At 38.4% G+C, this 16,700-nt stretch overlaps 1 protein-coding gene across 1 annotated transcript; it reads right to left on the bottom strand.

Annotated features, from left to right (window-relative positions):
* Positions 1–201: 201 nt before the first annotated feature.
* On the bottom strand, positions 202–12,352 carry asun (integrator complex subunit 13 asun). Its single transcript, XM_034974594.2, has 13 exons — positions 11,942–12,352; positions 11,448–11,522; positions 10,651–10,796; positions 10,225–10,371; positions 9,854–9,944; positions 8,400–8,528; positions 8,042–8,152; positions 7,442–7,602; positions 6,747–6,887; positions 5,899–6,049; positions 3,270–3,412; positions 2,661–2,812; positions 202–676 (listed from the first exon to the last, which is right to left on the bottom strand). The coding sequence occupies exons 1-13, from the start codon at positions 12,155–12,157 to the stop codon at positions 441–443; spliced, it is 1,899 nt and encodes a 632-aa protein (XP_034830485.1). The 5' UTR covers positions 12,158–12,352; the 3' UTR covers positions 202–440.
* Positions 12,353–16,700: the final 4,348 nt, after the last annotated feature.

Below are 16,700 nucleotides of genomic sequence, written 5' to 3' on the forward strand. Positions count from 1 at the left end.
ATGTTATATTTTGTACGATGGTATAGGACGTGTGCGAATCGGACTCACACTTGACCGAATTTTCGTAATTAACAATTTAAAACTTTAAAATCTAATTCAATGCCACTTCGCAAGCAACATGTTTGGGAGAATGAGTATATAAATTATCATGGAATTAAAAACAAGTACATAAAAATAATCTTGTTTATTTTTAACAGAATTCTGATACTATCTCGTCAGTTACATTACAAATATACTTTATTTGCTAAGACGTCCTAAAAGTATGTATAATGCGTAAAAAATGACTTCTCACACGCCATTTTAACTTTGTGTTAAATGTCATGTCAAAAGTACAATTTTTGTCCTTATTTTAAAGGTGAAACGTACTGTTGACATGACAGTTGACCCATATAGTTAAAATGGCGCGTGAGAAGTCATTTTGTACGGGCTATACACTCGATTCAATGTGGCGTTTCCACATCCTGCTGCAAATGTTGGTAAAGCGTGGCCACGCGGTTCCCGGCCGCCATACGTCCTGCAAAGTCCGGTCTACGCGGCGGTCGTGGAGCTCCTAAGAGAGCGTCTAGAACATTCCGAGGCGCCCACACATCGCTACTGTTATTTCCGTTGCCGGCGCCGACTGGTGAAAGGGGAGAGTCTGTCGTTGCCCTTATAACCGTCGCCCGCGACGATTCTCCTAAAAATTCATTTGTACATGTAAAGCTGTGGTAAGATTGAAGCCAATCATGTTCTAAGCTATGGCTAATATTACTACTAACTACAATTATGTACTACTCTTTACAAGGTACTTGTATCCTGCATGGTTTATATGCTATAATTTAGTCAACAAGATAACAAAGTCTGATCCTCTTTTTGCATGAAATCATGAGTAATGCATTTAATGCAGCGCAAAAATATAAAACCGATTTTACAAAATCATTTTAAATTAGGACCGATCCAACCGATTCAGTCCACTCCAGTCCAGTCAAAGTCAAAGTTTACACAATCGAGGGGGCTGGTGGGATACAAGTTCCCTGTAACGTGAAGAAACTATTGCGAAGATGAATAAAAAAAAATTACAAAAAAAATAAAAACCGACTTCGATACACAAACACTAAAAATTGAAAAATAATTTAATTTATTACCGAATATATTATGTATACAAGAGTTAATATAGTTCCATAATATTTTTTGGGGTCGCGGTCGGTGCCAATGAGGTGCCATTGTGGAGTCTCATAAAAATATGAAGTCTAGACGATTCGCGCAGCTAAAGCTAATTGGCACCGGCACCAAAAAGTATTATTATGGAACTCAAATTTTTCGTCAAAAAAAACTTTAATTTTTAGTGTTTGTGTATCGAAGTCGGTTTTTATTTTTTTTGTAAAAAAATTTTATTTCACAATTTTTAGTGGTCCCATGGAATTATGCTATGACTGGTTAAAAATCTACTGTTTACTAAGGCTATTACACTGATCGCGAGCAATTTACTCTTATCCGTTGAGGAGTTCCAGTATCTATCTTCGAAGATGTTCATCAGATTTTCAGGCCTCGGAGCGCACTACATATCAAAGTTTCGCTTCTTAGTATACTAAATAGCTGTACTATGATTCTGCTGGCCGCACTAAATCAGCACTAATTACGTAGGTAGTACCTACCTACAAAACCAGTACAATTTTACTTAACAATCCAAGAAATACATTTTTTGTCAAAAGTAGATGATAGAGAAAAACGATGATTTAAAAATACAGTCGATTGTAAAATATTTTATATACATATTGAAATGTACCATATAAGCCCAAAATTTTATAGCATTTCAAAACAAGTCAGATTTTAACGAACTAGTTTCTAAAACTAACTTAGCTGATAATAATCGCGCACCACACTCATTACTTATCTTAAAGCTTGGCTTACATTTTTATCTTAGCACTTTAAAATTGATGCAGAAAAACAATTGTCGGTCATAAAATTAGAATAGGTATATAGTCTACATACAAAAGAAAAAAAATATACTTCAAGTTCCAGTCGACGACGCGGTGAGAGAAATTAAAATAAAACTGAAAACGCAACGCAAGCACATTGTAATCTAAAGATGTAGGTACGTGAAATACAACCGAAATAGGTAAGCAGAATAAGAACACTAATGGTGTAACAAACATAATAATACCACATAAAGTTAATATGGCGCGTGAAAAGTCATTTTTATGCATTATACCTATCACCTTACTATACAAAATTAGCAGTTCAAGTGCATACTGGCTAAGTTTGTCTGTGGTATAAATGAAACTATTTTTAGTCAATCGCCACACCCTGGTCCATTACGGAAAAGCAGCATATATCATTGCTACAATCTCAATTGTTGTGATTGGCTGAATATCATTTATTTAAATTTGGTACCATTGTACACTTATTGATTGTCAATTGTTGAATTTGTAAGATGTAATAATGATAGCTGTTAATAACGTAAACTTAATAACTAGAAATAAAGCTACGAGGGTTCCAAGCGCGCCCAAGTCTGAGAAGAGCCCAAAACAAACTCAGCCGGGTAATCACCAATCAGAGGTGAATGCGATTGTTACATTGTAGCTATCACGTTACCATAATCGACCACCAAAATGCGCTGCGCCCGCGAAATGTAGGCATACATCAAGGTTATGTGCCTGGAGTTTAAATGTTTGACTCACCATCAGTATTGTGGTTATTGTGCGAGCGGCATTCGAGCAGTGTACGCAACAACGCACGGTGCGCGGGCGAAGCGGAGTGCGCACGTATCAGAGCTTCTAGTTCTCCCCATACTTGACGCCATTGCTCTTCGCGACGTCCAGAAGACTTGCCTCTGTAAACATTTCCCATCCATATATTCTATGTCCTGTCCGTTATTCTTATACCTACCAATATTATAAATGCGCAAGTGTCTGTCTATTATCTTTTCAAGTCTACAGCTCAATCTTAACGAAATTTGGCAAATAAATAGCTTGCATTCGGTAAACAGACATTATGTACCTACTTTTTTTCTTGCTACAAGTATACAACAATAGGGTATTTGACGGAAAATAGGCGTAATTCCAAAAGTCGATTAGAAATTTTCGCTTTCCGTTTTTGACTAAAAAATCTTGTATCTCAAGCAAAATTCATTCACCCGGCCTCTCTAGGGGTGAGGTGCGGTTAGGTTAAGGAAAGGGTGACATGCACAGATAACGTTTTTTTTCATCTAAGGAAACAGCACTATTTTAGGCTCCACCCGCCAACCAGTTTTCGCTGCGATGAAGCGAGCTCTTAAACACATAACCTACCTCAAATTAGAAGGTAGTTGTGAAGCGGGAAATTCGTGACGCGACTCCATCCCGAGAAGCGACAACAGCACGCCGCGACACGAGTCCACCTCTTCTTCCGTCAAAGACTCTTGCACTACTAAGCGCGTCAACGGCTCCATTACCTGCGGACAAGTTGATAATGGTAACGATGAAATAGGAATGATGCCTGCTATGGTTAGACCATTACGAACGTGCGAGCATAAATCATTTTTATAAGATCTCTCGCTCGCACTTACAGTCCTTATGGAACTGGAACCTGATGTTCTGATGTTGTGTTAAAAGAGGATGTTGATATGTAGTCGATAACAGGTTATAAGAAGCGCCCATACTTTTTACCTGCATCTAGTACCTGCGTCCGAACGTCGTCCCTTTATCGATAACGATTTTTGCGGCATTCTCACGACCTTTTGATCATAATGATTTATGGCCCGTTCGCACGTCCGTAATGGCCTTAGTATAGACAAATCAGCAACTTTTTATCAAACGTCAAAACGCTCGCTTAGCATGGGAGCTTGTATGGAATACATAGATGGAATACATAAATTAAATTTTTTAAATTAATTTAAAATGGTTGCTTTTTATCCCGGAAAATCAAACCGTTCCCACAGGATTTTCTAAAATCTAAATCAACACGGACGAAGTCGTGGGCATCATGTAGTCGCTAGCCATATTTTAAATACGAAAGTGTCTTTGTTCGTTGGCCCTTCGCGATTTTTACATGGATATAATTTAAGTTCTGGAGAGTTAAATATTTATCCCGGAAAATCAGAAAATCGGAACACCTGAAAACTGACAACTTATTAGATATCCACATACAACTGAAACCAGTTATGAAACATCTCAAGTTTATAGACCCATTGAAGCTATTTTATTAATCCTCAATTTAATGTGTTTGTCGGAGAACAAAGGGGATGGCCGACATCAGAAGGTAGTAATTTCAATTACAATCATTGTAATACTCACTTATCACACGTGAAAACCACTAGCGTAACGTAACGTAGGTAAACCTAACCCTACCTAGCGACCGGCTCCACCATGTCCCCATACCGGTCCCAGACCAACCAGCTAACCTAGCACACCACAACTAGTTCAATTAACATCAACTACAACAATCACGTTGGTCTATTACAAATTGGAACGATACAAGAAGGACTTGCCGATACACAGCTAGTGAACACGCACTACACAGTCACAAACACATTCACAGCACCTTTCATAACCTAGTACTATAACCTCAACGTCTTAAACCACATTAGGTCAGAACAACAATTATAATAACCTACAGTACGACACACATAGTGTCTACTGAGAAGTGCCCTCGGCAAGAGCCACACGAATAATGTCTCGTGACACACTGCGCATCCACTTTTATAATCTCACAATGACGGTGGGGACGATGACGCGATGTTCAATGAGCAAAGTCTTTACAATTAAATGGCGGCGAGCCTACACGGCCATTCTGACATGCGTACGTCCTCGTACGCCAAGTATTACAAAGTATGTGAGGACAAAACCATAACCACAAAATCATTTTACCGCTCGCCCATCCTGACTAACTACTAATCGTTATTGAACACTTTTCGCATAACTTTTTCTCATCAAAACAGCCACCTCGCCGTTTATCATCTAAATGGCCACCTCGCCTTTTAGACAACCCCCTTTTTTCAAAATGGCCACCTCGCCTTTTAGACAACCCCCTTTTTTTTCAAAACAGCCACCTCGCCGTTTATCATCTAAATGGCCACCTCGCCTTTTAGACAACCCCCTTTTTTTTCAAAACAGCCACCTCGCCGTTTGTCATCTAAATGGCCACCTCGCCTTTTAGACAACCCCCTTTTTTTTTCAAAACAGCCACCTCGCCGTTTATCATCTAAATGGCCACCTCGCCTTTTAGACAACCCCCTTTTTTTCTTTTTTTTTTAACAAAGCTAGTGTGTGAATAATTTTCAAAAATGTGGGCATAGATCGTGTATCCCACTTCTGATGTCGGAGAACAAAGGGGATGACCGACATCAGAAGGTAGTAATTTCAATTACAATCATTGTAATACTCACTTATCACACGTGAAAACCACTAGCGTAACGTAACGTAGGTAAACCTAACCCTACCTAGCGACCGGCTCCACCATGTCCCCATACCGGTCCCAGACCAACCAGCTAACCTAGCACACCACAACTAGTTCAATTAACATCAACTACAACAATTACGTTTGTCTAATACAAATTGGAACGATACAAGAAGGACTTACCGATACACAGCTAGTGAACACGCACTACACAGCCACAAACACATTCACAGCACCTTTCACAACCTAGTACTATAACCTCAACGTCTTAAACCACATTAGGTCACAACCACAATTATAATAACCTACAGTACGACACACATAGTATCTACTGAGAAGTGCCCTCGGCAAGAGCCACACGAATAATGTCTCGTGACACACTGCGCATCCACTTTTATAATCTCACAATGACGGTGGGGACGATGACGCGATGTTCAATGAGCAAAGTCTTTACAATTAAATGGCGGCGAGCCTACATGTTTATCTATTTATTTTTACTTTTTACTCCACTTATCTGTCGTCTATTCACTGATGATAACTTACCGAACCCAAGTTGAATATGAGAGTGGACGATATAGTGAGCGGCCAGTACGTCGTATGCCGCTGTAAACGAGCGCGAGCGCGCGCGTTCGAGCCCGCTCCGCGAAGAGGGTGTAATTTGTTCTGCTGCATAAGGGCCCCGAATTCTTTTATTCTATGATAAAACGAAATAGAAACTTTTAACTTGATTAAATTTTTACAAGCGGTTTTAAACAGTCCAATGAAGCTAATCGTCGTTCGGACTCTTTCCTATCGATAACAACCAGCAAAATAACTCGAATCCTTTCTTTCAAAACATGGTCCTACTTACTGAACAGGTTTTCTAAATCAACTGGGTGAGCTATAGTACGCGACAGGTCGAGATGGCAACGGCAAGGTGGGAACGCCCAGCACAGCCCCCACGCTAACCCGGTGCGGGCGAGCGCGGATGACATGCGGGTGTGCAGTGTCCCCTCGCCTCATACTCCGATTGAATCATATCGACCTGTCGATAGTCTATAGGTAATAGTGATTATTTACGTAAATTTATAACTAAAGCTGCGAAGGTTCCACAAGCGAGTAGCACACAACAAACTCAGCCGGGAACCTGCACGCCTGAGAGTTCTCCATAATGTTCTCAAAGGTGTGTGAAGTCTACCAATCCACACATGGCCAGTGTGGTAGACTATGGCCAAAACCCTTTTCACTCTGAGAGGAGACCCGTGCTCTGTAGTGAGCCGATGATGGGTTGATCATGATGATGATGATGATGATGATGACGATAAGCTAGTAGATCGATAAATCGCCCACTACGCAGCTTTAAAGTCAGAGTTATTTTTACCTGACGCCAACTAAGTAATAAGCCAGTTTACCTGTAATCCGTAACCCGTCCGCCAGCCCCTTCGGACAGCGCGGGCGGGTCTTCGTAGGGCGTGCGGCCGCCCAGCGCGCCGATCCACAGCTCGCCGCCCTGCGCCGCCAGCACGTGCGACGCTGATCTACCGCCGCCTTTCCTTGTACACGTTAAAACAACATTTATTTATTCATCCATTAGACGAGGCCCGCGACTTCGTGAGCGTAATTTAGTTTTAAAAATCGCGTAGAACTCTTTAGTTTTCCGGGATAGAAAGTAGTTTACATCAGTGTTCAGGATAGATGGTGGATAGGGTCAAGCATGGACGCACAAAAAACCTAAATAGTTTTTTTGTTTAAATTTTGGTCTTCTACCAATAAAGTATTCACATTGTGATGTGAAATTTTTTTAGATGTGACTACCTGCATCAACTAATGACTCTGGCAGGTGTTATTTGTTAACGCTAGTCGGTTCAAGCGGATGGATTAGCGAACACCGGTTCCCATAATGAGAGCATGAGCAATACCAAATCCCGCGACATCTTACTTAGGCGATCCAGAGTGGACGCGATTGCGAACTTCAGTAGATAGTCACTGGTTGTTGAACGCTCAGTTAGTTGCCGCGTCAGTGTTCGTTGGCGTCGCATACGCCACCACATACAGCATTATTAATAATCTCGACAGTTTAAATTCACACGATCATAGCTTGTACTACCTAGGTACTTCCAATGTGACAGATCGTCCATTGAGCAGGAAGTTGACAAGACAGGCGGAGGGACGCGACGCGACATCAGCTGGAGTCACCCGCCATAGGGGACCATTGCAGCCACCCGCGCCCCCTTCTGCTCCCCTCGGGGTCCACCATCGAAGCACTACCTAAATATAAAATCAAACTATAATGTCTCATCGCACACTTTCAACGCGACGGAGTGTCCATTGAGCAGGAAGTTCATAAGACAGGCGGAGGGACGTAACGCTATGCCAAGAGTCGCTCCGTCGTCCCTTCATTCAGCTTCACCTACTCGACCTTTGTTTGGCTACGAGTGTCGGCGGTTTGCTCTACTTGGCACCTCTCTCTTCACTCGACTCGGCTTCGTAATCTCGCTTTATTCACGACCTCTACTCTTTCGCAAACTTCTGGATTCGAGCTTCACAAAGACACTCTAGGTATATTTTACTATTTTGAAAAATTTTCGGAGCCCTAAGTACAGATCTTAAAAACAAGTTTTACCATTTCGAACCTCTCTTCGAACACAAACTGATTTTGATAAGTAATCTAAAATTCTGAAAGAAAAATACTAAATTGTATATCTACCGATTCAGTAGACTCCGCGGCAGTTTGCAGCGCTCGGAGGCCCGCGTGTGCTTCTGCGGAATGTATTATTTCTACGTCGTAATTTGCGCTGGAACTCGCATTTTGTTCTTCCTGTAAAACAAATTTTATTCTTCAACAAATGTAAGTAATAAATAATTGATATACAAATATATAAAAGGAAAGGGTAACTGACTGACAGATCTAACCAATGCACAGCTCAAACTACTTGACGGATTGGGTTGAAAGGCATGCAGATTGTGACGTAAACATCTGCTCAAGAAGCATTTTTGAAAATTCAACCCCTACAAGTTCTCTTCCAGGCAACTTAGAAAAGGAATTAATAGTTGCCAAGATTTACCTTCATAGGAATACCTGTGACAGTGGTAATGGCCAGTCTATAGTGTGGTAATACCAGTCGACCTAGTAGATTGGCCAGAGCACTCGCACGACACACGATGACCTCTACTCCCATTAGACCGCCGCCCATCTAAAATAATGAATAAAACTACAATGGGGCCGATTCTCTTGTACACAATCTCTAAACTAAACTAAATTAACAGATCTAAATCTAGTGCTTGCTATCCTTTTCCGCAAGCAACATTATGACAGGGATAGCAATAGATTTAGACGTGTCATTTTAGTTTAGTTTAGAGATTGCGTACAAGAGAATCGGCCCCATTATTATGTAAATTAATTTCAAAAATATTTTGATAAAAAATAAAAATGCTGTGGCTAATTCTGTTGTACACAATCTAACTAAATCTAGTGCTATCCTTTTCCATAGAGAACATTAAGAAAGGGATAGCCAACATGCTTGACTGCTGTTATGTGAACTGCTGCTGCAAGGTTTCAGCTGGAGTAAAAACCATGCAGTATAATGGTTCACAATAAGTTTTATTTTATTTAGTTACTACCCAACTGCGGTGAAGCCCAAAGGAGGGTTATGAGTTTGACCTGTACAAACTACTTTTACTGTTTAACTACTCAACAGCTCAACCGACTTTGATAAATGATACTGTCTCGTGATGGGACAAGTGTCACTGGGTACATAAAATTCTTAAAAATCAAAAATTTATCCACTTTAATATGCGGGTTTGCAACTACAGTCGCGTATGAAGCTTTGAAAACTTTTTAAATTACTTTTTATTATATAGATTACTAGCTGATACCCGCGACTTCGTACACGTGGATTTAGATTTTTTTAAATCCCGTGGGAACTCTTTGATTTTCCGGGATAAAAAGTAGCCTATGTCACTCTCCAGGTCTTTATCTATACCCATGCAAAAAAATCACGTGCATCCGTTGCTCTGTTGCGACGTAATTGAAGGACAAACCAACAAACAAACACACTTTCACATTTATAATATGGGTACTGATAATTAGCGTAATTACGTTTATGTCCGTTCAAAATGACTTCTCACGCGCCATTTTAACTCCATGGGTCAACTGTCATGTTAAAAATACGGTTTACTTTTAAAATAAGGACAAAATCGTACTTTTGATATGACAATGGAGCTAATTCCTTTGTACACAATCTCTAAACTAAACTAAAATGGCACGTCTAAATCTATTGCTATCCCTTTCATAATGTTGCTTGCGGAAAAGGATAGCACTAGATTTAGACCTGTTAATTTAGTTTAGTTTAGAGATTCTGTACAAGAGAATCGGCCCCAATAATTGACACAAAGTTAAAATGACAAATGAGTCTTTGTTACTTGAAATCCAGTTCTATTTATTTTATATGTATGTCATTTTTTCCTGATACCTGTCATCTTAGTTTAGAGATTAGAATTAGCTATGTTTTATCCATACCTCTGTAACTGGCTGATTGTTGACCCTTGTATCAGCTTTTTCTGGTGTTACATTGATTATGACTAAGTGACAGTAGTGTACTACTAAAGACCTGTAAAGAAGACCTGGGTTGTAAAAATGTGTTTCTGGTTAAAAAAGCCATACTAATATTATAAACGCCAGTGTCTGACCGTTATCTTTTCGCGACCCATTCACTTTACCGATTTTGACGAATCAGAAACGTACAGAGATAGCTTGGATCCTAGAGGCACTTAGAGACAGGCTAGTTTCTATTCATTTTGCTTAGCACAAAAATAGAATAATCGACGTAATACACTTGTATGGAGATATGTGTAGTGAGAATTTGTAAATGATCAGCCTATATTACATACTGTGTACTAGTTGATGCATCAGTTGTTGTCGGCGGCTGTGGTGTTGACGCCTTTTTGTTTTGTTGAACCAATGTGTTGAGAGCGATCTCCGCAAGACTCCGGATTGAATCATCATCTCTGGCACTTGTTATACAAATTATGCGACCACTGAAACAAGTAATGTTACCTTCTTTACTAATTCAATGTTTAAGAAATACTTCGTATACAACACGACATCACCTATTTACATTTAACTACTAATGAGTAATGTGTACTAACTATTATTACAATTATATATTATCTTACAAATCCAACAACTGGCAATCAAAAAGTGTAACTATTTTGAATAAATTATTTGACTTTGATATTATATCAGCATACAGTTCTAACAACTTAGAAATTCCACTTGAGTGAAACTGGAGTGAGTCATCTAGTACATTATATTACCGATTCTGAAAGAGGCTGTCTGTAGGTTGTCGAGCTGTTTGTGTTGGAGAAGCTTCAGCAAGGGCTTCAATAGCTGCACATAAGCCCACCACATCACCACCTGCCCCTCGACGTACTGGACCAACTAGACATAGCCCGTTCAGGACCTAAAAGGTTTAATAAAATGTTAAGAGCCAAGTTAAAGTAACATAGTCAATGCAAAGAGTCTCTATAGCTCAAGGGTTAGTTAGAGGAGTGGACTGAAATCCGAAAGGTCACCGGTTCAAACCCCACTCGTTGCACTATTGTTGTACCTACTCCTAGCGCAAGCTTGACGCTTAGTTGGAGGAAAAGGGGAATATTAGTCATCATTGGCTATTATTCTTAATATATAAAAAACAGTAAAATGCTTGATCCACCAATTTAACGTTACTCAGTGAGCTATGTTGGGAACTACTCTGAAGGATAGCATTCAAAATGAATAGATCTGTGGGACAACCAAGGTCATTGACATAGCCAGTCAAACCATCAGCAACTTGGTCAAGTGGTAGGTCACCAGCAACCAGCGCCAGCCCACCTTTTTGTGGAATTCAAAGTTAAACAAAACATCTGCAATTCACAAGCAGCTCTGGCTGGTACTCATTGAACACAGGTGTTCTATATTATATTTTAGTCAAACAGGAAAACAGAAAACTTACATTAGTGGAGAAGAAAACCACTTTTAAACACTTTCTTCATACACTTAAATTACTGAATATTTTACGAAATGCAAATTATTTAAGCTTAACTTAAATTATTAATAAAATTATTATACTTACATGTGTAAGATTTTGCTGTGCTACAGCCCAAGTATTTAATATATGAGCTGCTGAATCACTCACAACAAATCTGACCTGAAACATGAGATTAATAAATACAAGTGTTCACAGACAGAATCCAAGCCAGAATCTAAAACTTGGTTGAATTGATGTTTTGGTGGATATGATAGTCTAAATTATTGTAGGATCATAAAAATAAATGTCAGAAGACATGCTCTATTGTCCCTTCAATCATCTTCATCTACTTGACTTTCATTTTGCTATGGTAATCCTTAATGATAAGGGGAGAGAGGAGGGATGATTAAATCCCTCCTTCCTCCCCTCTCCTCAAACTTCAGGATTTGTGTGCATACTTTAGGGGTAGGAGAGACGAAACTCACCATTAGAGACAGGAACTTTTTATTAAACAACTATTTGTAACGATCCAAAAATAGTGCAAGTAGTATAGCCGTTACTTCTTTATGTAGGTACTTGATACTTTGAAAGATACTTACCAATTTGCCTTCAGGAAACAAATCCCAGACTATACGACAGTACTCAACTGCTGCCTCAACACTGCAGGTCCACAAAGATTTACAGACTGGCGGCAGTGCCACATACCCTGGACCCCGGCTTTTTGAAACATCGAAATCTATGGGATTGTCGGAAGATATCCCAAAGTATGGAGTATGATCTAACACAAATATGGTTTTATGATTAGTTGGGAACATATTTAATGATTTAAACCAAGTTATATCTTACTATTTCGGTGCTTGGTAGAAAACTTAAATAATTGCATTACATATTTATTTATTTATTGCATGAGATCTAAGCACGAAATAATTATTAAACAACATCACAGACTAATACACAGACCAATAACATATAAAAGAATAACATTGGACCAATAGGTTAGTGATCAACATGGACAACACAGACCAATGCCATATATGATGGACAACATTGATCAACAACATTAACATTTTGATTTTTTGACACATTTTTTGACATTTTCAGTGCTACCAGATTTTTATGAAAAATAAATAGGGAGGGGCAAAAAGAATCACCAACTGAGTTAGTACAGTAGCTACGGGTAACTTAAGAAAGTTGACTAACATTGTGAGTCGATGGCACAATGGAATTAATGGTATAAAAATTATAAAAAAAATCTGAATCACCTTAAGTTGTTTGATATAGTTAACATCTAAGATCACCTACCTACTCAATAAAATATAAATAAATTTATACCAATCATAAGCACTCATTTTATTTTAGTAATTATTTACTAGTATGTTACGCTGGCTGACTGCCCCATCAGCGCAACGTGAGCTACCTGCCGAAGAAGCACACATTGGCGCCTTCGTGTACGATCATCGACGCGAACGGACGTACACTACATTATCTTTAATTATAATATATACCATTTTTGTAATTCCGTTGTAACCCAATTAAACCATATACCAACCAAAAAGGTGTTCTGACTTATACCAGCTCTGGGCAGCCGCCCTAATGTAACTGGCGCAGTCGGTAGGATAGTCCTGGATCTTCAAGGTCGTCGTGGTGCATACCCTAAAAATCTGGTCAAGGCCATCAACTTCCTTGACAGGACTAGGGAACCTACGAGGAGCAGCTGTCATAGGAGCTGCCGCTGAAGACTTCGAGTCATACTGAAAATCGATGGATCGAAGCTCGCCAGCGACTTTGGTTTTGTAAGTACATGAAATCCTTTTTATTGGTTGTTATATTAATTTTTGCGCAGGGTACTATAACATATTACAACATTTTGCTCACCTGCGTAGTTTAAGTATAGGTATTACTTTCATTTATTGTGTTAATTATTTGATATAATAGATATATTTAAAAAAAATGCCGGAACTTAGTCAAGTAGAGTTGTTAGATAGAATAAATAAGTCCCTTAAGTTTTTACCGAATTTCGATGGAAATTCTTATACTTTAACGAGATTTATTAATTTAGCCGACCAATTAGTGCGCTCATTTTTAAATCCATCTCAAGAGTATGAGCTTTCAAACCTTTCCTTGATTAGCGGAATTCTTAATAAAATTACCGGATCTGCAGCAAGAACCATATCAGCTAACGGAATTTCCGATGATTGGAATAAAATTAAGGCTACATTAATTAACAGCTTTTCCGATTACCGCGATGAAATAGCTTTACTTACAGACTTATCATATTTAACTCAAGGTCCAGATACAGTACAAATCTTTTGCGAAAAGGTTCAGAGTTTACTCTGTACACTTATTACGTACGTAGAGCTACACGACACTGTCAAAACTACTGTAGATGTAAAAAGAACTCTCTACCAAAAATTAGCCCTTAAAACCTTCTTAAAAGGTTTAAGAGAACCTTTAGGGTCAAGAGTAAGGTGTATGAGACCCCCCACATTGCAAACTGCTCTCGAATTTGCCAAAGAAGAATTAAATATAATACATCTGCAGAACAGAACTAAATTTTTTCAAAATTATCATAAGCATACTCGTAGACCTTATTCTTTTTATTCACAGCGAAATTATTATAGTGAGACAAAATTTCCTCCTAGATCACGAAGATACTCAATGTCCCAAAAACACGTTCCTTCAGAACCTCAATACCCTTCAAATACTTATATCCCATGCCAACCTCACCCTGATCAAAAAAATTGCCCACAGGTGGACTTAAATCTACACGGTATATTGGAAACTCCAGAAACTAAAATTCCTGTGTATAATATTATATCGGACCAATATTATAATTCCCAAGAATACATACCGACCCGGTGGTGTGAAAATGAAATTGACACCGCTGCTGGCGATAAGCAGAATTACGAGTTCATATTATCACGGTTGCCCATAGATCAGTTAAATGAAGAAGAGGCCACTAATTTAATTAATTTAACCAAAGAATATTCCGATGTATTTTATTTTAAAAATGATAATTCAATTGATGAATTTCGACAATTTCACTCGTCTCTCTCGGACTCGTGTCCGATTTCGATTTTAACCAACGTTTTAGACAAGTTAGGGAGGTGCTTGTACTTTACAACTCTAGGTCTTAATTTAAATAATGATACTTTTCAACATTTTAGCGATAATGATCTTCAAGGCCTGCCAAATTCCATAGCTTACTTAGGAAAAATTTTAGTTTTCTCTACATCATTACAGGAGCATATAATGAATTTAAGTGCTGTTTTAGAAAGATTAAGGGATTTGAATTTTAAAATTAAAATAGATAAATCGGAGTTCTTTAAACACGAAACGCCTCTATGCCATATCTATTCTCCGCACGGCATACAATCGAATCCAGATTATATTTCATCTATTTTAAATTTTCCATTACCTCAAACTCGCAAAGAAATCAAAGAATTTTTAGGAATCCTTGGTTTCTATAGAAGATTTATACCAGACTTTGCACAAGTGACCAAGCCTTTAACATCTTGCTTGAAAAAAGGAGCAAAACTCAATCATGATACGGATTTCATTAATTCTTTCGAAAATTGTAAAATTCTTGTAAAAGGTATCCCAGTTCTAGCTTATCCTGATTTTAAACAGGAATTTAATTTGACAACCTTTGCCTCTGATATGACTTTAAATGCAGTGCTATCCCAAGGCCCTATTGGCGCCGACCTACCGATAGCATACGCCTCACGTACTTTAAATGATGGCGAGATTAAATATTCTAAAACAGAAAAAGACCTTCTTGCAGTAGTCTGGGCAACTAAGTACTTTAGACCATATCTCTTTAGCAGACAGGTTAAAATAATTTCCGATTTTCCTGAGTTATCGAATTTAAAAGACCCGAGTCCTCGTATTACGCGTTGGAACTTAAAATTAGCTGAATACAATTTTACGATTGCTAAGAAAATGAACCCTACTGCAGACGATCAGTTGAAAGAAACTATACCAGTATGTTTTAATCGCTCAAAAAAATCAAAATCTGTTAAATTTTCGAAATCAATGGTCAAAAATTCATCTCGTACTGACACCACTTGCACTAACTTACCAAAAAATCCCGAAATTCCTATCCAAAGTTCAGTGACTCATAATCAAGCTATACACATATATACTTCTAGAAAAAATCGAAAAAAACCCTTTCCGAAATCCCGATTTAAAAGGCCCACATAAAATGAATTTTCATATTACATTTTTAGATTAGCAGTTAGGTATCTTTCTACCAAGCCCTTGCGACATTCCCACGATCGAATTTCATCCTACTGATAGGAACACTATAACTACATTATTTTATTCAATTAATGCTTTTAAATAAGAAATCTATTTTATACCGAAGTTTATACCTATGTACCTTTATAACTTTGTCCTCGATAGTTTTACCTATTTTTCAGAGATTTCCTAAATTTAAAAACTAGATGTAACTACCCTTTCACTAAATCAGATAAAATCAGGAAAGCTCTTACTTATGTCACAGAGTGACTAATAAGAATAATGAGCAATTTTAGCTATATGCTCACTGCTCGAATTTTTGTAAATTTCTAGATAAAATATGCAAGAAATTACGAGTTATAACTATATAGCCTTCTTCGACTATTTGAGTTAGTACAAATACTATCACTTCATTTTAGATATACATTTTAGCAGTAATATTAAAAGTCTTTATTCGACATAGAAACTTAGGTACCTAGTTATTAGACATTTAGAGTAACGCATCATTTACAGAACTGATCCATAGTCCTGAGGTTTCCGGTTACATTTAGCGTATTTTATCAGTTTAGCTTATTTCAAGTAACGTAATACTATAGTACCACCTGCACACTCTTATCTCAACCAATTCTAAGGTTTTCATTTACATAGAGGCTGAATGCCCGAAGGTCAATTCTTTAAATTTATGCAAGCAGAAGATATCACTGACTGAAGAACCAACTGATCCGGAGAACACATCTACTAAAATCATACTGTTACAGGAGGTAGATGAAACGTGATAATCCACGCCTTTCTCTCTGTCTAAGGAGGCTCAGAGAGAGCAGCTCAACCATCATTCCATGAATCAAGAACTTTTAATGCTACCAGTAAGCCGCAATATTCGGCTCCACTTTGAACATCCCCGAATAATTGCGCATCCAATGGGGGAGGTGTTACGCTGGCTGACTGCCCCATCAGCGCAACGTGAGCTACCTGCCGAAGAAGCACACATTGGCGCCTTCGTGTACGATCATCGACGCGAACGGACGTACACTACATTATCTTTAATTATAATATATACCATTTTTGTAATTCCGTTGTAACCCAATTAAACCATATACCAACCAAAAAGGTGTTCTGACT

This window comes from Maniola hyperantus, chromosome 13 (assembly GCF_902806685.2).
Source record: "Maniola hyperantus chromosome 13, iAphHyp1.2, whole genome shotgun sequence".
NCBI lineage: Eukaryota > Metazoa > Arthropoda > Insecta > Lepidoptera > Nymphalidae > Maniola > Maniola hyperantus.